Source organism: Budorcas taxicolor, chromosome 4 (assembly GCF_023091745.1).
Source record: "Budorcas taxicolor isolate Tak-1 chromosome 4, Takin1.1, whole genome shotgun sequence".
Taxonomy (NCBI): domain Eukaryota; kingdom Metazoa; phylum Chordata; class Mammalia; order Artiodactyla; family Bovidae; genus Budorcas; species Budorcas taxicolor.
In genome coordinates, this window is record NC_068913.1 from 64,067,839 (window position 1) to 64,090,707 (window position 22,869).

The 22,869-nt window shown below is 41.6% G+C and overlaps 1 protein-coding gene and 1 non-coding gene across 2 annotated transcripts in view; both read right to left on the minus strand.

Annotated features, from left to right (window-relative positions):
* Window positions 1–22,869, minus strand: part of NPSR1 (neuropeptide S receptor 1) — a 157,847-nt gene that overhangs the window by 4,958 nt on the left and 130,020 nt on the right. The window contains exons 6-7 of the mRNA XM_052639135.1: window positions 13,371–13,447; window positions 1,036–1,122 (exon numbers count right to left, since the gene is read on the minus strand). Coding sequence (XP_052495095.1) covers window positions 1,036–1,122; window positions 13,371–13,447 — 164 coding nt within the window. The remainder of the gene's footprint in view (window positions 1–1,035; window positions 1,123–13,370; window positions 13,448–22,869) is intronic.
* LOC128047129 (U6 spliceosomal RNA) lies at window positions 16,393–16,503 on the minus strand. The gene has a single exon (XR_008199316.1). It is a non-coding gene; the product is annotated as a U6 spliceosomal RNA (small nuclear RNA).

Consider the following 22,869-nt stretch of genomic DNA (forward strand, 5'->3'; position numbering starts at 1 on the left):
CTTGATAAGTATGCCTGTACTAGGGTAATAGGAAAGAAAGCTAATAGAAATAGGCTCCAGAGAATGAGAGATGCTAGAAAGGAGAGTGTTAAAGGAGAGGGTCTGTTACTGGGGAGTTTGTAGAGGGAGATGTTACAGTATGTGTATGTGCATATGATCCAGTCTAGGGGGATATCTGTGGGGGAGAGGAGATGATTGCAGGAAGAGAATTCTTGAGTTAGCAGGGAGGAATGGGATAGCTCAAGTGCGTTTTGGATTAAGGAGCAGAGACAGTTTATCCATAGTAATAGGAGAAAAGGCAGAGATGCAGGTAGGTCCATGGATATGAAGGCAGGTGAATGAGGAAGTTCTATTCTGACAGGAGTGTTTTCCTTGTGAAATAAGAATCAGGGCCATTAACTGAGGGGACGAAAGGGGGAGGAAGTTTTGAAGGTTTGAAAATGACGAAGAATATAACACCAATCTGGCATATATTAGGTGCTCTAGAAATACCTTTTTTTCTTGGATGAGGTGACTTCGTGGGTCTTAAGAGTAGAGAGACCAAAAAAACAAAAGGAAAGGGAAAACAACAGGAGCGAGCAGGGAAGATAAGGCATCCATTAGGGAAGAATTTATGGTGACCTTGAAATTAAATATCCAGAAGAAATGGAATGCTGCTTCTGTCTTCCTTGGTTGTTGAACTTCAGCTCTGGGGAGTGTATGCCTTCAGAAAAGCAACTGGGTCAACTAGATGGTGGTGAGCATCAGCTTCAGCTAGTAATGTCTTAATTGGATTTTTTTCCACATTATCCATCCCATGGCTGTGTTGGACAACAATATTCATAAAGATAGATGTAGGAAACCAAATGTTGGCCCGTGAGGGAGCTACAGTGACAATGATAAGCTCCACACACACATTCATTTCTAATTGGGAAAAGGCAGAAGTTCCCATAGACAAATTTTTTCCTTGTGTGCACTTTGTGTCACCGGGTCCCAGGTACAAATTTGTTTTTGGAATGTCAACAGTTTTACAACACGAGGAGGGATGTTGCTTACCGAGAATGATGACAATACTATACTTGATGGCCTTGATCTTTGCCTTTGAGATGAGCCCTCGGTTGTAACTGGTGCACAGCTTTCCATCTGCAGATGCAAAAAGCGAACCATAAAGTGAAGTGCTGCTTCTGCCAATAGGAACATTGTAGGTTAGACCCACAGTTGTCATGGGACCACTTACATCCTCCTCACCTATGCCCAGGAGGATCCCCCCTCCCCCGCCCTGCCCTTTGACATATCCAGAGTAAATGGGCTGGATGCTAGAAACTGCTCAGTTTGCAGCTTAATGTAAAATGCAAATGCGTTGGGACATCCAGATACTCAAGAGACTTGGCTGGATGCCCTGAATCAACTGAATCTGGAATGGGCCAGGTGACCACAGGGGGCGATGCTGAGACATTGGTCTTGTCCCTGCAGCAACCTAGGACAAAGCAGTTTTCCTAGAAATCTTACCCCAGATGAACTTACTCATCTAACTCAGAAATTCCACTCTCAACAAAAGCTCAAGCCAGAGATATAATAAAACCTGTTCCAAATAAGAACCTCGTTATAACTTTAATCTTATGTGGGTTGTTTGATACTAAACATGTGAGGATTAAATTTAGGAATCCACTAGAATGTAAGCTTGATGGAGACAGAGACTTTGTTTTCCTCACTCCTGTATCCTTTAAACTAGTGAATGATTAATTAATATTTATTGAATGAATTAATATAAACCCGTCTCTGAAGCTGTGAGAGATTATTTTTGCTATCATGGCTTCTACCGGCCCTCATGGTGCCTTTGTGAAAACTGGGAAAAGATGCCCTCCCTCTGGACAAAAGCAGACCCTCAGTGAGGGAGAGGCATGGACAGAAGGCCAGCCCCACACACCCTCAGCTGAGTGCCACTGATTAAGGCTCAAGGGACACAAGCCTAGTGGTGGCCAAGGTCAGAGGCCCACCCACGGCACACCTGAGTCATACGACTACCCTACAGCCCAGCTCCCATGCTCACTGGTCCTCACTACACCTTCAGATGTCACGTTTGAAATGTATTTAAATCCTCATGGAAACTGGTGTGAAATTTACCTTTGCGCTATTTATTCTACCTTGTCTGCAATCCAATCCAGCCCAACCCATCAAGAGATAAGGACTGAACAAAATAGGCTAAAATAGAGTTCCTCTTCTCTGGGAACTTTCACTCCAGCAGGAAAGATCACTCAGCATGAGGCTGGGTGAGATGAGAGAGACTAAAACCAAAAACCAAGTATGAACGAAGAAGGAAGCCATTCCCCCACTGTAATGCAGAGGTGGCCACAAGGCAGAGGCGGAAATCCCCATGGCCAAGCTGGGGGTGGGGGCGTAGGATTGGGAAAGATGCCTGAAGCAGAGGGGAAGTCCTCAGCCAAGACGGGGAAATGAGAAAATGTAGGAAGTGTTAGAATCTTGGTGAGTCATCTCGCTTGGCTGGAGCCTGAAAGGACGCTGGTTTGAGGGTGGGGAGAAGGACTGAGGCCAAAGTGGGAAGACCTTGAATGTCTCCCTGAGGAGTTTGGGCTGAATTTCTGAGGCAGCTGCAAGTCATCGAAGCTTCTGTCTGTTTTCACAGTTTGAACGCTTACTCATTGGAGAAGACAAGCTGTTAGCAGGAATAATAGAAATAAGGGGTTTTTCTGTGCAGTGAACTGAAATACTATATTTAATTATATAATTGATTTTTATTCCTTGATGTCTACCCTGAAAGGCCACTCTTAGGCACTATTATGGCCTTCAGATTGTTCCGTGCATTTCACAGAAGCACAAAATTTCAGTGGTATAAGGGAGAAAATGTTTCAAGAGTATTTACAGCAGTAGTTTTTAGGTGGGGAAATATTGCCCCCGGGGTTATGACTGGACACATTTTTGATTGTCACAGTGGTTGGGGTGGGTGTTCCAGGCATCTAGTGGGCAAAGACAAGGAGTGCTGCTAAATATCCTTCAATGCACAGGACAGTTCCCCACAAAAGAAGAATTACCTAGTTCAAACTACTGACAGTGCCAAGGTTGAAGCCCTGATTTCCAAAGTAGTAACTTGGAAAGGATACAGACTTCAAGATCAAACCTGAATACACACTCCAGCTCCACAACTTACTAGTGGTGTCATCTCATGCAAATTGCCTACTATTCCCAGCCTGAGTTTCCCATTTTCAAAAATGAAGCATGAAACACCTAATTCACAGAGTTGTCTTGAAGACTAAAATAAAATAATATATTCAAGGTGCCAATCCCCATAGCAGGAATGTCAGTTTCCTTATGAGTTGGGATGAATGAGATTTTAACAGTATTTCAGAAGGATGAGTTGCCTTTATGGAAGTGAACAGAAAATATTACTACATTTGTTGCTGTTGTTGTTTGGTCACTCTGTCATATCCAACTCTTCTGTGACCCCATGGATTGTAGCCCACCAGTCTCCTCTGTCCATGGGATTCTCCAGGCAAGAATACTGGAGAGGGTTGCCAACTCCTCCAGGGGATCTTCCCAAGCCTCCTGCTTGACAGGGAGATTCTTTACCTCTGAATCACCTGGGAAGACTCATTACTATATTTAGATAGGCTACTATTCAATATTATCTGTATTAGAATTTATATACATCAGATAATTATCAGGATGGGACTATAGCCATGGGGGCAAGTGAAAAAGACAGCAGATCAAATCATATCTTTTCAAAGTATCTCCATTTGCTGGTATAACAGCTGGCTCCTAAACAGCATGGCTCTGAAGACTTACTTTTTCAGAAAACTTTTTGAGAATGACATTTGTGCTCTGAAATCTGTTTAAAATGGAAACTTGCAGTACTTTCCACAGGGCAACTGGGTGACAATATAATCAACTCCTACCATTCCATCTCCCAATGAGATCAGTAAAAACATCTTTAATCTGACCACTCTAGGAAATGCAAAACCTCCAGCTCCTGAAGATGGCTCTTCAAAGTGAGCTGAACTGCAAAATCCCAGTAATTCTCCTTTATTGGGAGATAAAAGGATTATTTCCCCTCAGGCCTTGGGGCTGAGCAGGAGTGAAAAGCAGTTAAATTCAGCTGTCACTGTGCATTAATAGGGGGTAGCCTAGAGGCAGGGGGTGGACTAGATTTTGGACTGGAAGCAGGATGCTGCCTTGGGCTGTTTTAGTTCAAGGATGAATCCTAAGTGGCCAGTTGCTGCTCCTTTCCTTCCCCATGCTTCATGCCCCTTGCAGAGCCACTGGGAACCTTTTATTTTTTTTTTTTTTGTGGGCTGAGCCTCTGAGGGGGGAGCTACTGATGTCCCGAGATTTTAAATGAAGCAGAATTTACTCCTGTCTGGTTGGGGCCGGGGGTAGGCATACGCGGATCTACAAGAGTCCGGGTGATTTGTTTGTTAACAAGGAAGTCTACCTGATAATATTTTACATTCATTATTTTTTCATATGTTGGTAACTTCATGTATTTCAGATCAATTAAAAAAATTGAACATTTTAACAATTATGCCTGTTTTCTAAAAATTTTGAATTTAAAATTTATTTTTAATTTCTGATAATTGATGACCTCTTTATGAATATAACCTTAATGTGGACTATTTTTGACGCATTATGTCTCATCTACTTAGTTCAGGACTTTGGCCACCTCCACTTCCTTTCCTTGTGTGTGTACAGAAGGTCATAGATACAAGGAAGTATGACCTCACTCACCTAACTCACAGCCTTGTCTATTCCTCAGCTCCTCAGTTCAGGTGGAACCAGGAACCCCGGCAGACCCAAAATAATTGTGACAGACAGGTTAGCTATCCACCAAATTCTTTCCTTTGCCCCCAGGGCCCACAGAGAAATGACATTTTCCAGCCTCCTTTTCGGCAGGGGTTGTTCATTTCAGTTCACTCACTTAGTCGTGTCCAACTCTTTGCAACCCCATGAACTGCATGTTCATCAAACTCATGTCCATCAAGCTGGTGATGCCATCCAACCGTCTCATCCTCTGTGGGCCCCTTCTCTTCCTGCCTTCAGTCTTTCCCAGCATCAGGGTCTTTTCTAATGAGTCAGGTCTTTGCATCAGGTGGCCAAAGTATTGAAGCTTCAGCTCAGCATCAGTCTTTCCAATGAACTTCTTCAGGACTGATTTCCTTTAGGATTAACTGGTTTGATCTCCTTGCAGTCCAAGGGACTCTCAAAGAGCCTTCTCCAACACCACAGTTCAAAAGCATCAATTCCTTGGTGCTCAGTTTTCTTTATGATCCAGCTCTCACATCCATACATGACTACTGGAAAAACTATGGCTTTGACTAGATGGACCTTTGTCGGCAAAGTAATGTCTCTGCTTTTTAATATCAATAACCTCATATATGCAGATGACACCACCCTTATGGCAGAAAGTGAAGAGAAGCTAAAAAGCCTCTTGATGAAAGTGAAAGAGGAGAGTGAAAAAGTTGGCTTAAAGCTCAACATTCAGAAAACTAAGATCATGGCATCCGGTCCCATCACTTCATGGCAAATACACGGGGAAACAGTGGAAAAAACAGTGTTAGACCTTATTTTTTTGGGCTCCAAAATCACTGCAGATGGTGACTGCAGCCATGAAATTAAAAGACGCTTACTCCTTGGAAGAAAAGTTATGACCAGCCTAGACAGTATATTCAAAAGCAGAGACATTACTTAGCCGACTAAGGTCCATCTAGTCAAGGCTATGGTTTTTCCTGTGGTCATGTATGGATGTGAGAGTTGGACTGTGAAGAAAGCTGAGCACCGAAGAATTGATGCTTTTGAACTGTGGTGTTGGAGAAGACTCTTGAGAGTCCCTTGGACTGCAAGGAGATCCAACCAGTCCATTCTGAAGGAGATCAGCCCTGGGATTTCTTTGGAAGGAATGATACTAAAGCTGAAACTCCAGTACTTTGGCCACCTCATGCGAAGAGTTGACTCATTGGAAAAGACTCTGATGCTGGGAGGGATTGGGGGCAGGAGAAGAAGGGGACAACAGAGGATGAGATGGCTGCATGGCATCACGGACTTGATGGATCTGAGTCTGAGTGAACTCTGGGAGTTGGTGATGGACAGGGAGGCCTGGCGTGCTGCGATTCATGGGGTCGCAAAGAGTCGGACACGACCGAGCGACTGAACTGAACTGAATTGAGGTTGGTCATAGCTTTTCTTCCAAGGAGCAAGTGTCTTTTAATTTCATGGCTGCAGTCACCATCCACAGTGATTTTGGAGCCCAAGAAAATAAAATCTATCACTGTTTCCATTGTTTCCCCATCTATTTGCCATGAAGTGATGGGACCGGATGCCATGATCTTAGTTTTCTTTTCAGCTGGGGGTAGTCACGTGATTAAGTTCTGCCTATAGGAACATGGAGAGAACTCAGGCCTGGCTCAGATACACTCCCTGAGTAATCCTTCATGCTGTCTTCCCTCATCCTCAGTCTGCTGGATACTGATGCTAAGCCATACCTTAGTAGCCATTTGTTAAAGAGTGGCAGCATCGTCATCTACTTGAGTTTCTGAATGACAGTGTGTCTTTCTCTTTGACCTTTACTGTCAATTCAACTTTAACTGAAGAAGAAACAAATTTCTGTTTTGTTAAGGTTACTATATTTGCGGGTTTCTCTGATATAGCTGCTAGTGCTTCCTTGACTAAAGCAGAGATTGAAGCTTCACATGCAGTGCTGTCATAATGCAAAGCTACAGCAAGCAGCATTGGCCTATAGGCAGGGAGCACGTAGTGAGGAGACTGATAGGGAAAGCTGGGACAGTAGAGATGCACCGGATAGAACTGTTATCAAGGGAAGGCAGGTTGTGTGCTTACTGAGACTGGACCCCCAGGGAGAGTACAAAGGTGGTATAGAGTTAGGATTCTCCAGAGAAAGAGAACATACATGTCTGTATCGGTAGCTATATCCATGTATATATGGAAATTTATTATAGAAATTGACTCATGCAGTTATGGAGGCTAAATTCCTTAATCTGCTGTCTGTAGAACCAAGAGGTCTGATGGTCTAATTCAGCCCAAATCCAAAAACATGAAAACCAGGAGAGACGATGATGTACATCTAAGTCAAAACGCTGGAGAATCAGGCAACCAGTAGTGTAAATCTTTGTCCTAGTCTTAGGTCCCAAGAAGCGAGTAGGACAAGATGGATGTCCCAGCTCGAGCAAATGTGCCCTTCTTTTGCTTTTAGTTCTATTCTGGCCTTCAGCGGATTGGATGATTCTCACTGTCATTGGTGAGGCCTGTCTTCTTTACTTAGTGTGCAGATTCACACGCTTCCAGGAATGCCCTCTAGACACACTTAGAAATAATGTTTTACCAGCTATCTGGCTAGCACAATCAAGTTGACATAGGAAATTAACTATCTCAGTTGGTAAACAGAATGTTAATAGTGTGTGTTGATTGCCACCAGCTGTGTTTAGCAAAGGATTAGGAAAAAAGAGATGAACTCAGACAAGAGTTGGTTGGAGTATGAACAAAAATGAAAGAAATTAGGGAAAGTCCTAAAATTTGGAAACCTTTAAAAATTTTTATTTCTTTTTTTCGCTAAACTGGGTCTTCATCGCTGGACTTGGGCTTTTTCTAGTGGCGTGGAGTAAAGGATACTCTGCAGTTGTGGCGCCTGGGCTTTGCATTGCAGTCGCTTCTCTTATAGCAGAGCATGGTCTCTGGGGCACTGGGCTTCAGTAGTTGCAGCATGTGGGCGCAATAGTTGTGGCCTCTGCACTTTAGAGCAGGGGCTCAATAGTTGGGGCACACAGGGTTAGCCGCCACATGGCATGTGGGATCTTCCTGGACCAGAGATCAAACCCATTTCATGGATTCTTTACCACTGAGCCACCAAGGAAGCCCCTTAAAATTTGGAATCTTACAGAGTTGCATGGCTTGATTGTTCCTTGTCTTCATAGCACCAAGTACATACTTTGTATGGCCCAATGCAAATTGAAAATGCAAACGGACTGCTAAAGCAAATGTGCATACCTTTTGACTGTGCACATTTTATGCCAATGAAGCCAGTATCCAAATTCAATTGTAACAGAAGTGTACACCAGCAATGACCCATTCAGAATCATTCCTGAGAAGAAAGGCAGACTAAGGATGTGGCCTCCCACCTATTGTTTCAGATGACCTCAAGCTAGCTTCTATTCTAGGGGATTAAATGAGAAAGCAAAGAAACTAGTCAGACCTGAGAATTATTTTCAGAAAGACTGTTTGGATATGGTTGCTGGTGAAGCTGACTGGAAGCAAATAAGTCAGAAGTCTACTAAGATTTTTAGGAATGATATTAGATAAACATGATAGATTAGATAAATTAGATGTTAGATAAACATGAGGTTTATATCTTTGTTAATACTTAGAAATACCAGATTTAAAACTTTACCAATCCTGTGACTGACAAATTTTACCTAGTTGAAGTTTAAATGTATACTTTCCTTGTGTATCAGTGAGGTTGAGAATCTTGTTTTTGGCTATTTCTCTTTCCCCTCTTATGAAATGTGTTTGTGTCTTCCTCATTTTTCTTCTATTTATCTTTTTAAAAAATATTTTTATTGATTCTGAAGAATTCTTCATACATTCTAGATACTAATCTTTTCCTAGATAATGTATTGCAAATAGCTTCTCCCACTTTTTGGCTTGACTTTTAAATATAAATAGAGTCAAATTTATTTATCACTTTTTTGGTTTAATGCATCTTGTCTATCTTTTAAGAAATCCTTTCTTATTCCAGTGTCATAAAGATAACATCCTTCATTGTCTTTAAAAAAATTTTAAAGTCTTACATTTCACATCTAAGTTTCAAATTTCCCTGGAATTTAATTATGCCTATGAATTGAGGTGGAGATCCAATTAATTGCTTACCCTATAATCTTCTGACGTATATCAAGTGCTTATATTATATGTGTGGGTCTCTTTGGGAGCTGTTTTTTTTTTTTTCTTATTGAAGTGTCTATACCACACTCTATTAGTCACTCTAACTTTGTGATAAATCACTGTTTATACATTAAACCTTTACTACCTTGGGCTTCCCTTGTAGCTCAGTCGGTAAAGAATCTGCCTGCAGTGCAGGAGACCTGGGTTTGATCCTTGGGTTGGGAAAATCCCCTGGAGAAGGAAATGGCAACCCACTCCAGTGTCCTTGCCTGGAAAATCTCATGGACAGAGGAGCTTTGTGGGCTGCAGTCCATGGGGTCGCAAAGTGTCGGGCATGACTGAGCTACTAACACTTTTACTACCTTGTTGTAATTCTCCAGAACTGTCTTCCTGGCTTTTCTTGACTCTTGAAATTTCCATGTATGTTTTTAAATTGGCTTATCAAGCTTAAGAAAACATCCCATTTGAATTTTGATTTTAACTCTATCAATCTGTGAATCATTTGAGGAGAATTGACATCTTTATAGTACTGAATCTTGCTATCCACAAACAGGCTATATATATATGTTTCATTTATTTTATATTTGTTTTTTTTTTTTCACATGGAAAAGGAAATGGCAACCCACTCCAGTATTCTTGCTTGGGAAATCCCATGGGCAGAGGAGCCTGGCAGGCTCCAGTACATACATAGGAGTTAGTGACTAAACAACTTTTTTTTTCATAAAGTTCCTTATGCCTTTTGTTGAAGGTAGTTGTTTGCAGAAAAGCCATTTCACTTTCGTGTACTGATAAAGAAAAGTACTTAATGAGCTTATTTTAAGTTTATTTAGCTGGAAGTGATTAGGACTTTAACCCAACTGCTCCTAATCAGAAACTTTTTTCTTCAGCTTGTTCTGCCCCATTTAATTGGAAACACGTACTTTGGCTATAGCATGGGTCACATCATATCTTCCAAGTCATATTGGCCAGATGCAGTTAGATCCAGATATGTTACACTTTGTCCATTTCATGGGTACACCTCTTCCATCTCCTGCCCACAGGCAGTAAATGTCCTGTTTTATAGGAGTAAACATCCCTGGGCATCAAAAGCAAGCTCATTTATAAAGGATAACCTACAGGATTGGAAACCTCATATTCTCTACCTTTCGCCTGCCAAGCACTTGTTTTGGGGAAAGTCTGTAGATCATTTATTAGTTATTTCTTTTCCTTTCTGTCAGACTTGAGGGGGAGAAAATAGACATACTTGCCAGGAAGAAGAATGATTCTGAAACTTGAATTTTGCAGCCGTGTTTACAAAGTTAGCTTCTGTTCACACTAATCATTGCTTATTTCCCCTTGTTGATGGGCAGTAATCTTGGAATACTAAAACCAGTGGAAACCTTTTTCCCAGCCAACTCTAGAGTTACTTGGCTGTAATGAGATTGAAAATCGAGCTGCTTATGAATAAGATACAGAAAGTACACAGGCTTTTTGGAACTACTCTCTGCTCCTCATTCCAGAAAAGGGTCAGTGACACTGATACAAAGATATAGACAAATAAAAAATTGGTATGATGGACATATAAACATGTGCTAGAGATTAAAAACTGATTGTAGCCATTTCCACCTTTGGAAAGGAGAGGCATACTGTATATCAGTGGAAAATGGATCTCTTTGCAGCTTTATAAAATCTCAGGGACTGGAGGATGGGGGAATCCAAGAGTGCAGGAACTAGAAAATTGAGTAGCAGGGAGATTTGGGGGACTCTGGAGAGAGACAGGGTAATCACAGATGTAAAAGGCCTGCTGAGATAAAAGTGGGAGATCCCCAAGGCGGCGGGGTAGCTGACAGAATGTGGAAACTCTTTTTATCACTTCAAGCCTAAGGAAATGAGATGGATTCCATGATTCACTGGATCAAGAGCAGAGGGAACAGACAAGCTGTTGGAGGTGAGACCGTGGGGTGAGAGCTCAGAGGGACAGTGAGAGAGGACACACCAGTCTCCTGGAACTGGCAGAAATCACAGACAAGGGTTTAAACCAATCTGATTTAAATCTGAAAGTGCAGGAAGACCTCAGTCTACTTAAGCAAAATTAGGTCACCTTTTAGATTTTTAAATACATCAAAACACTTCGGGAGATGATTCTGGAAGAGTGCATTGAAGGCAGAGCTCAGCAAAGAGGCTGGTGGGTGACAGCCATGCCAACAATCCTGAGCTTGAGCTTTATAATTTTTTAAAAAAAAAATTAAAAATTGAGCTTTTTTCAGTCATTCACCACCTTCTTTTCTGTAATGTTCTTTCTTCTGAGAGGCAGCCTGATGTGGAAGAGAAGATATAGGCTTTCTAGCCAGTCATATGTGCATTTGAATCCTGCTATATCATGACCTATGAAAACAAGCAAATTGCTTAACCTTCGAGCCTGTCTTCCATTTGTAAGAGAGAGATGATGATACCACCGTACAGAGTTGTGTAAGGATTCAGGGAGGTAAAGTATGGAAAGGATCCAGAAGTGGCTGACAGCAGATGCACTGTGTCATCTCTGTCTTGTCAGTCTGTGTTGACAGACTCAGCAAACAAATGGACAGTAGCCAGATCATATTTAAGATGGAACTTTGACCCACACTCTGCAGCAACCAACCCAGGAAACCAACCCATTATCTACGGTAACCAGTCAAGGAAACCAACCTACTCTATGCGAGTCAGACTTGCAGAAAGTCAGACCACTGTTTCTAACCCAGAGTCCATAAACTGAATAATACCTCCTGGAACAGTCTACCACAAAATACCCAAGACTTGACTACTGACTGATAGCTCATTAATTTTTGCCCCTATTGTCCACTTAAAACCAACCAGAGAAAGCCAAATATGCATGCCTAACCCATCACACAGGATGCTGTGCTTTTAATCAGCACACTTACAGCTTCCCCATGGCAACAGCCCCCAGTCAGGGCACGTCTGAGGCTTTACCATTCCTCTGACTGCTTTTGTGTTTCTGTCCAAAGACAAGTGATGGTGGCTGATTCCCTTGCTATAGCAAGCTTTGAATAAATAGCCTTTGTCTATTCTTGTTTGGTTGGTGTATATTTATTTCCACTCTCTCTCTCCTCACTTTTTTCCCCTGACTCTTCCCCTGTTATGCACTGTATATTTGTGTCATGACAAAATTCATAAGTTGAAGACTTAATCCCCTCAATGTGATGGCATTAATATTTGCAGATGGGGCCTTTGGGAAATAGATTTAGATGAGAACAAGAATCTTATGATGGAATTAGTGCCCTTATAAGAAGAGACAGTAGAAGGATTTCTGTCTCTCCTCTCTGCTTTGTGAGTAGATAGCAAGAAGCCAGCAAGGCCATCTGCAATCCAAGAAGAGAGCTCTTACCAGGAACAGAATTGACTGGTTCCTCGATCTTGGGTTTCCAGTCTCTAGAACTGTGATAAAATTAATTTATTGTTTAAGCCACTTGCTGTGGTATATTGTTACAGCAGTCTGAGCACACTAAAACACCCTCCTTTTCCCCGTGTTTCCCCTCCAACCTAGAGCTCTGGGCTTTCCAAAGCCCTCTGGTCCTACCTCACTTGAGCTGTCAAACTAGGATCATGAACACTGTTAAGTGACAACTCAATCAAAAACCTACCCAGGCAATGCAATGATATATCTATATAGATAGGTATAATTTAAAATTAATACGATTTCCATTTGTAAAAGATGGATGATAATTTTTGCAAAATGAATATATATGTATGGTCTTGGCCCATGGAAACTCCACGGTCTCCTTTTTCAGATCTAGCCGTTTTATAGTAACTAGACACCCAGGAGACCTTCTCTTCTCTCTCGGGCATGTTTGTGTGCTGTGTTCTCTCCAGCTCGTTCTCAGAGGCCCAGCGGTGTCTGCCTGGGAAGCAGATGGGCCTCCAAGTCTCAGCACCTATTGTGTAGGTGGTGCTCAGCAGTAAGGTTGCTGAAATGGGATTTGGGGAAGGGCTGTAGCAGGCAGTCTTGGGCTTGTTCTGCTGTGTGGGGTATGCCCAAGCCATGGGGAGGGCATGTATTCTGCCTTGACTGTCCTAGGGTCCAGGACTGTTCTGTGGTTAGATGACAGTTTTTCTGTAAGTTTGAGCGAAGCAGAAATGTCTGTCCTCATGTTTTGCTGAATGTGTGGCCTCCTCCCTACACGGTCCTCTCTTTTCATACCAGAGTCCTCTTGGGTGCCTCTCTGCAAACCCACCAGGATAGGGTTACCCTCAGACCCTGGCTTAGAGCTGTTTCAAGGGGCTCTGCTGGCACAGCTCAGCCAGACCCAAAGTCCTCCTTCCTCAGATTTTGGGAGAGCCATGTGGAGAAGGCAAAGCCTGCCTGAAACAGCTTTTGGGGGTCTGACCTGCTAGCTGGGCCCTGATATAACAGCAGGCTTGTTATAACTGTAAAACCCCAGCTCATGTTTGCTAGAGAAAAACCTGTGCAGAAGCAAAATTAGCTAAGGATTTGGTAATGCAGATGAAAGACTTACCTGAGCAGTTGGAAATCACTGTCTCATAGGCTTTGCTTTTGACCCAAATAGTTTTGATCACAATGGCATAGATGACACTGTGGAAAGGACCAAAGATAGTATTAAAGTGGCTGGTGGGTCCCCACTCTGAGGACCACTCCAGTTCCCCAAGTGTGAGATATGGAGGCAAGGGTCTCTCAACCATGGTCTGCCCCCCATCCTTCCTGATTACAGAGTCACAATAGATGGCAGCCGCTTCTTTTTTTAAGTCAGGAGGCTTGGACTGGGTGAAATTAAGTGATTTCTCCAAGATAATTCAGATGGTCAGAAGTACAACTGAGACTGGAATCCAAACACAGGGTTTGGGGTCAGAAAAATTTAGATTTGTAACTAGCCCTATTATTTGCTGGTTGTATGGCCTTGACAGCCTTTCCTTGGCTCCATAATTCCTGCCTCAGGTGTTCACATCACTGTGTCATCCTCTCCCCTTGAGTATGGCCAGACCTGTGACTTGCTTATCAGTGCATTGGGGTGAAAGTGATGGGATGTCTATGATTACATAAGTGTGTGGGATCTGTCTTGCTAGTGTCTCTAATGCATTGCTAGCTCTGAAGAAGCAAGCTTTTGTGAGTCCTTTAGCCCCAAGAAATCAATTCTGCCAGAAGTCCAGGGAAACTTGGAGGAAAATCCTTCCTTACTTGAGCCTCTGATAACACCCCAGCCCTGGTAGACACCGAAGCAGAGGACCCAGTTAAACCATGTCCAGACTCTGACCCCCAGAAACTGTGAGATAATAAGTTATAGCAACCCGAACCCATTAAGAGATTATCATGAACCTGGTGACTTAATAATGTTACCCAAAAATAGACAACTGAAACACTGAGTGAAACAGGAAGAATGTTGTGTCCCTCCTCCCCAAATTTACATGTTGAAATCCTCCTGTCCAATGTGGTGTTATAAGGATATGGGACTTTGGGGAGGTGCTTAGGTCATATGGAGGGTTGCATCTTCATGAGTGGGATTAATGCCCTTGTAAGAGGATATTCCCGCAGAAGTCTTGTGACATTTTGTCGTGTGAGGCTACAGGGAGAAGTCTGCAACCTGGAAGAGAGCCCTCACCCAACCGTGCTCCTGCTCGTGCTCAGCTGCTAATTCATGTCCTACTCCTTTGTGACCCCATGGACTGTAGCCCGTCAAGTCCTCTGTCCATGGGCTTTCCCAGGCAAGAATACTGGAGTGGATTGCCATTTCCTTCTCCAGGGGATCTTCCCAACCTAGGGGTCAAACCCACATCTCTTGCATTGCAGGTGGATTCTTTACCACTGAGCCACCAGGGAGCCCCACCCAACTGAACTGGCAACCTAATTTCAGACTTTTAGCCTCCAGTACTATGAGAAATATATTTCTGTTGTTTGCAAGTCACCTGCTCTGTGGTGTTCTATCATAGCAGCCAGAACCCACTAAAAGACTGGGTCTTAGTTTAGACCATCAAATCAAGTTAATAATGCAAACTTCAGAGTTTTTTAGGGATCAAATGTGACAACCTCTAAGTGCTATACACAGTGTTTTAAAATGATCAGAGGCTAAATGAATGTCATTTTCTTTCCCTTCCTTCTTCATTTTTCACATGATATCACACCTAATATTACATGGTGTAATCTGCACCTAGGGGCTCCCTTGGTGACCCAGTAGTAAAGAATCCGCCTGCAATAAAGGAGACGTGGGTTTGATTCCTGGGTTAGGAAGATCCCCTGGAGGAGGAAATGGCAACCCAGTCCAGTATTCTTGCCTGGGAAATTCCATGGACAGAGGAGCCTGGTGGGCTACAGTCCATGGGTTCGCGAAGAGTCAAACATGACTGAGCGACTCAACAACAACAACAGCAAAATATGCACCTAACAGGAAAAAAGGACTAATGACTCAAAAGCATTAGCAAATTTTGTATCCTTTATCCCCTTTGATAAACATAAACATACCCTTCTTTAATTAGTTATTTGACATTTCTAATATACTGAGAACCTTGACTAAAAACTTTGAGACAAAGCACTGCTTCATTTTAAAACTGCACTAACATCCCTCTTGAGAATCACTTGGTTAAAAAAAAAATCAGAGTTCTAGTTCACAGTAGCTGACAAAGCACTAATTGCTTTTAATGATCTCTGTAATATAACTCAATTAATGACTGTGGGGTAAAACCCTCCTTATTGCTTTTCCCTGCTCAGAGAACCTCCTCTGAGTCTGCCAGGAAAGCTCAGCGTCTTTGAGGAGCATCCTCACCCTTCCTATACCTACCCAGGGACTTTTCTGGAAATTGTTTGTCTACATGAAAGAAAAAATGAGAATACAAATTGCTAGTGAGACTATTCTTTTCCCTAAGTTGAATACTTGTTAGATCAGGAAAACTTTTTCGCAGATAAATGAAATACAAGGAAAGGTTACAATATCATTAAGTGTAATTGATTACCACAGTTGCAACCCCGCTGCTTAATTGAACAATAATTCAAGTATTTGTTGACTATCAACCATATACGCAGTGGAAAATTAAAAATTTCATGTGTTAGGGGTTTGAGCCTTAGTCACTCCCACCTTGTCTCGCTAGGATCAGTCAGGCAAGTAGAAAGCCAGGAGCAGCTTTACTGTTAGCCAGGAAAACTAATAAGTAGGATGCCCCTTTATTTCCCAAATCCGGCCACTTCTCAGGATGTAACAGTCATACATCAGAGAGAACTGTGAATGCATTTATTTCCTTCTTGCTGCTTCCTTTCATCTAATTAATCAGCAAAATTCTGTGAACTGTCCCTTCAAAATGTCTCCATCATCTGTACCTTCCTCTCCACTTCTGCTCTTCAGCATCACTTCATACCCTTACAGTCTCTTCTTGTTTACTATCTGGAACCTTCTGTATTGTGATGAAATAAATATAACATAAAATTTACCATTTTATCCATTTTTAAGTGTACAGTTTGGCAGCATTAAGTACACTGACATTGCTGTACTACTATTACTGTCATCCATCTCCAAAACTTTCTCATCTTTCCCAGCTGAAACTTTGTATCTGTTAAACACAGAAATAATGTGTCATCCTTAGGCAGGGGCCATGAAAATTTTCTTTGTATCCTTCTAATTTTAATATATGTGCTGCCAGAACAAACACTCCTTATCATCTCTTGCCTGATTTGTTGCCATAGTCTTATAAACATCTCCACTTTGCTACCATCTGGAATGTCCATACTGCTTGCCATCAGAATTGGAGCTTTGGGACAGAGAATCATTCTTTGGCTTAACAACCCTCCAGTGCCTCCACTTTCCTACATGATGCTATCTAGTCTCTTGAGCAGGGCATCCAAAGCCTCCCACAATCTATCTCTGCCTTCTTCACCTCTATCGTCATCATCCTGCCTCCCTCTACTCCACTGTCTCTCAATATACCTTCTTCCATGTCAGCAAGAGGAGTAGCCAACTAAGCTAACCCCAATTCCATGCTTAATATGTAGGTGACTTTGGGTGAACATAAGGTCCAATGTCTTCCATTTCTCTGTGTCTCCTTTGCTTCCTAAAGATACATTTTTTAAGCCCATTCTCCACGCATCACATTGATATGAAGCCTTTCTCTTCCTCGGTGGCAGCTGGCTCCCTCCTCCTTGGGGCCTCTGGGTTGGTATAACACTTGGTATGTTGAGTCTTGTCTGTGCCGTGCATGTGTGCACAGTCACTGTCACGGCCAACTTTTTGTGACCCATGGACTGTATCCCACCAGGTTCCTCTGCCCATAGGACTTTACAGGCAAGAATACTGGAGTGGGTTGCCCTTTCCTGCTGCAGGGGATCTTCCTGACCCAGAGACTGAATCCATGTCTGCTATATCCTCTATGTTTGGTAGGTGGTTCTTTACCATTGAGCCACCTGGGACGTCCCTTGTCTATGGCAGTCATATCTTAAAGATCAAGCAGATCCAGAAATGGCCTGTTCTCAGAAACAGCTGAGGAATAGCATCTCCATCCTTTCGGGTCAACTTCTTCCATGTCTTTTATTTATCTCCATTCTCTCAGCAGGCATAGCTTGACCTCAAGCTTCTTAGAAACCTGAGAACCTAAGGGGCACCAAGATTGAGTAAAGTATCGCTTTCCTGGCTGGTTTATTTCTTGATTTTATGGAAGGTGATCCAAACACAGACCCATTTTCTTCCGTTGCCTTCCGAAGGCAGCTCCTGGCCATGGAAGAGTGTGAGAGTGCAAACCAGAGGAAGACTTTTCAAGTGGCATTAAGTACTTAAGAGGATGCCTGAGGCTACTTCCTGAGTCTTGCTTCTAGATCGTGTACGAGTGTCAGGAAATGGAATGAAAAGTTCCCTCTGTCCTCAAGATACAGGGAGAACATTCCACTCAGACCAAAAGTGCCCCTTTCATGACTCCTACTCAGCACAGGTCAGGGACTTGATGGACGCCCATCACAGTCTACAGCCACGGGTTCCATCTCTGTCTCCACCTTTGCCTCATTTTGGGGCCTGAGTATGAGGTCCAGTTGTGCTCTGTAGATCTAACTAGAAGCTAAGCGTGAGTGGGAGTAGAAGCGGGAGTAGGGGGGAGCTGATGCTTCACTCAGCATGCTTCACGTGGTCCTTTTCACTCTTCTGCTACTAGTGGCTTAAGGACGCTCCCTGATCAAAAGTGTCTCTCTCCTCATTAATTAGTTTCACTAACACTAATGCCATGAAGATAAGATAGAGGGGATATAAGAGTATGTAACAGAGGCTTGGCTTGAAAGGCTTCAGGGAAGCCTTTCCAGAAGGGGTGTAGTTTCAGCTAAGATCTGAAGAATAAAATGGTTTTTTTAAATGCAAGAAAGTGAGGTGGTCACTCAAGCAGAGGGAATAGCATGTGCAAAGTCTCTGAGACAGGAGGGATCAGGCCCATTTGGAGAACTTAGAGAAGGCCAGTGTGGTTGGAGCATGGTGAGTAAGGCAGCTTGTGTGGCCTAAGGAAAGGGTGGAGAGTGAGGCATGGACCAGGTCACACATGGCCTTGAGTACAGGGTTTGAGGTCTTGGACTTTTTGTCCCGAAACAATAGAAATCCACTGAATGGCTCTAAACAGGAAAGTGAAGTGATTGATCAACTTTTTTTTTTTCTTTTTCAAAGATCAGCTGTCCTTCAGTATGTTTGTTTCTGTACATATGTATATCCTGGTATGTGAATTGAACAGTCCTGGAAGGGTGTATAACAAGATCTTAACACTGCTGCTTCTGAGGAGGGAAGCAGGGGAAGGAAGAATTTTATTTTTCATTTCATACTGTTTTGTTTGCTTAAAATGGGGAAATCTTTCCAAAAGCTCTTGAAAAGACACTGCCTCACATTTCATTGCCTAGAATTAGATCTGAAGCATTCACATGCTGAGGGGAGGGGTTGCCATGAGTAGCTTAGAGTGGAATGGATATGGGGAACTCAAATATAAGCATCTACCATAACCTAGCAGGCTAGTAATGATGGCTTTTTCAAAAGACCTAACTCTTGCCATCCCTCAGACAATATACTTTGGCCTTGGACATCTTGTACCATGGACAGTGCTGGCTAGGACCTTGGGCCCTTTTATCTACCATGACCTTGTAGTCCACAGACCTGTCCTGACCTCTGTATGGGGCTTTCCCCACAGCATGACCCCCTTTCCCCAAACAAAATAAATGGATTTTTTTTCTGCATAATATAAATCAGTGCTCCATGACCAATGTGCATTTTTCCACTTATTGCTTTGCAGTTGCCAACTATGGATCTTTTATGCCTCTACCTTCATCTCCTAGAGTAAAAATGATAGGAGAATGAGAAATCAATTAGGTAGCAAGAAGATAACCATAGCTAGAGTAAATCAATTACAGTAGGGCTAAAAACCTTTCCCAGCCACAGTCAGACAAGTCAAATAAATTTTGAAGCAACAGGAATTCTGGTGACCCAGAAAAACAATGCATTGCCTTTATTGTCAGTCACTGTGGTTTCAGGTCCTGGGAGTCTGATTTAATTAGTCATGGAACAGCTAAATCTTTATCCACACACAGCTCTCAGGAGAGTTTGCCGCTGACAATATGACTCCTTCCTTCCTCTTTCCCTTCCTCTCTGCCTTTCTTCCTCTCTCTCTTCTTTCCTTTCACATATATTTATGGAGTATCTGCCATATGCCAGAAACTGATCTAGGCATTAAATAACCAGAAATTTCCATACTAGATGTGTGCGCACGCTTGCACGTGTGTGTGTGTGTGACAGAGAGAGAGAGATGGAGTGACATAATACTTCTGTCTAATTGATGAAGTTCAGCAGTCAGGTCTGCATTGTTTATTTAATCTAACATTTACAAAGTGTTCATTATGTGCTGAGTTTGGAGTCTAGAGATTGAGATAAGAGTCACATGCTCAAGAGATACAGTTGCAGAAGCAGGCAATGACACTCCCATGAAGCCTTAATGGCAGCTTGGACAAGTTGAGGTCGGATGTGGCCTAGGATTGGCAGAGACAGCTCCGTCAGTCTTTGAAATAAGACAGAAAGAATGTGAATCATTTTGCCAGAAGTGAGGCAGAATGAGTCTGGAGGAGTGCCCAGACATAAGGAATGATGTGCACAAAGGCCCAGGGATGAGAGGAGTGTGGGGTGTTCAGATGGCGTGTTCTGGCTGGAGTAGTGGGTGCAAGGAGAGTATGTGAGCAGTTTCCCCAGGAATAGCCTTAGAATCTAAAAAAGGCATAGATCTTGTCTTAGCAGATATTAAATGTATATAAAACTACAGTCATTAAAACAATATAATATTAGTAGCAGAAAGTGAAATCACTCAGTTGTGTTCGACTCTTTGTGACCCCATGGACTGTAGCCTACCAGGCTCCTTCGTCCATGGGATTTTCCAGGCAAGGATACTGGAGTGGGTTGCCATTTCCTTCTCCCAGGGGATCTTCCCAACCCAGGGATTGAACCCAGGTCTCCCGCATTCCAGGCAGAAGCTTTAACCTCTAAGCCACTACTTAATTATTTGTGTGGTCTCTTCTTTTCTTAATTGTGTCAGTCTCTACTAACTGGAAACAAAATGAAAGCATATTCAACCACGTTGTGGAATATTATGCATGCATTCTATTTCATATTCCCAGAGACTTTTTAATGAGAAGGGGATACCTTCAGAAGGTAGTACTTTTTAATCAGGACCATGTAATTTCCTCTTCTGCTTGGACATTTTTGATTGATTTCTTTTCTATTTAAAAAATTTTTACTTTTTAAAAATTTTGTTGAAGTGTGTTGATTTATAGTGTTATGTTGATTTCTGCTGTACAGAAAAGTAATTCAGTTATACATATATACTCTTTTTCATATTATTTTCCATTACGGTTTATTACAGGATACTGACTATAGTTCCCTGTGCTATACAGTAGGACCTTGTTGTTTATCCGTATGTGTAATAATTTGCATCTGCTAATCTGAAATTCTCCATTGATTTTTTTTGCTGTATAAACTTTTGAAGGATTCTCATTGTATTTTATTAAATTGTTTTTTAAGAAAGTTTGTTAAAAATTTCACTCTCTGCCTCCCGCTGTGTCCCTCACTCCCAAGTCTTTTTAAAAATGTTGCCAGTTTGATATGAGAAAAATGCTATTAAGCATATTTTCATATGAGAAAAAGGAAATCATATTCAAAATGAAGAAACAAATGAAAAACTGGGGAAATATTTACAACATATTAAAGAAGAAAAAAATTATTGTACAACGGTTTCTCTAAAGATAAAGAATAGAGAAAACAAAAACAAAATAAAGTGAAGAGATTAGAAAGCTCCTAAACACTAAGAACATTTATAATATAAATATGCCTATGATGGAATTACCATTTCACACCATAGAGAAAAGGTAAATTATTCAGTAAGTAATGTTGGAGTGAATGACCAACATTCACTCCAAAAAAAAAAAAAAAAATAAATAAATTTAACTTACATTTTAAATTTATATTACATAAAAATCAAGTAAAACCTCCAAATCAGACATCACAATAAAATAAAACAATTTTAAAGTGATATTTTTAACATGCTCCCATTATTTTCAAATAAGTAAAATAATAAATCATTTACAAGTTAAATTAAAATAAGGTAAGTTTGTGAAATGAACTTATTCTTTCCTAAGAGAGAATAGAAATAAAAAATGTAAAGTTTGAGTGGATGTGAGTACACTTAAATATAAAATATTTATATATTACAAAAAAGCCATTTACATTTCATTCATTTTTTCATATGAATTTATATAAACTTTTGCCAAGTACTTTCCTATAATTTGATTCATTTGACTTTCTAATTTTAGTTATTCATAATTTCTCTCTGTCTCTTGATTATGTCAGTCTTATTAACTGAAAGCAAAATAAAATCATATTCAAAATGAAAAGGCAAACTAGGGACAAACTAGGGAAATATCCTAATCATATAAAAATAGGTAAAGTTTTTATATAAAAATATCTCTAAAGAGAGAGAATAAGATAAATGGAGAAAAAGAATATGAATAGGTAAGTTACTTAAAAAACAGAAATAGGCCTTCCCTGGTGGCTCAGTGGTAAAGAATCTGCCTGCCAATGCAGGAGACATGGGTTTAGTCCTTGACCTGGGAAGACCCCACGTGCTGCTGAGCAACTAAGCCCATGTGCTGCAACCAAGGAGCCTGTGCTCTAGCCCAGGAGTCACAGCTACTGAGCCCGCACGCAACAACTACAGCAGGGCCCTGTGCCCAGAGGCCGTGCTCCACAAGAGAAGCCCCCGCAGTGAGAAGCCCACAAACCGCAACTAGAGAGTGGTTTCTGCTGTATGGCAACTGGAGGAAGCCTGCACTCAGCAACGGAGACCCAACACAGCCAGAAGTAAATGAATAAATAAAAAGCAAAGAAAACAAAAATAATAATGAACATATAAAATGTGTTCCCCTTTATGTGTAACAGCCTTGTCATGGCAAAGGGGCTTGCATAACTCAATGAAGTGGTATTCAATATGTTCAACCTCATTTGTGATGAAAGAAATGCAAATTAAAACAGCAACAAGATATATATATTTGCCAAAATTTCTTACCAAAATGATTGGCAAGAATATACACTTATATGTGTGTATATATATATCTGTATATAAATGTATCATGCATGAGGGACAATAAAGCATGAGACATGGTTAATAAAACTAGTGAACACTTGAGTTGTTTCTTCTACTCACTCTTGGAATTAAGAGTTTAAACTTATCTGAACGAATCACTAGCAACAGAATCAAGCTCAGGGTGCCAAAGCATGGTTAAGAAAAAAAGAAAACAATAAAAAAGAGTTGCTCTTTACCTCTGAGACAGATGAAATTATAGCAACTTATCCCTCAAACTAGAAAAAAATGCCTCAGAAAACTTTGTTCATGCCTGGTCCTCGTTCAAGAACAGGTGATTTGCTCTGGTGCATCCTCCCAGAGAGAAGCTCTTTCTCCCTCACAAGGCTGACCACAGGAGGCAGAAGAGGGAAGATAATGACTGAGTAGGTAGGAAATGCTTCA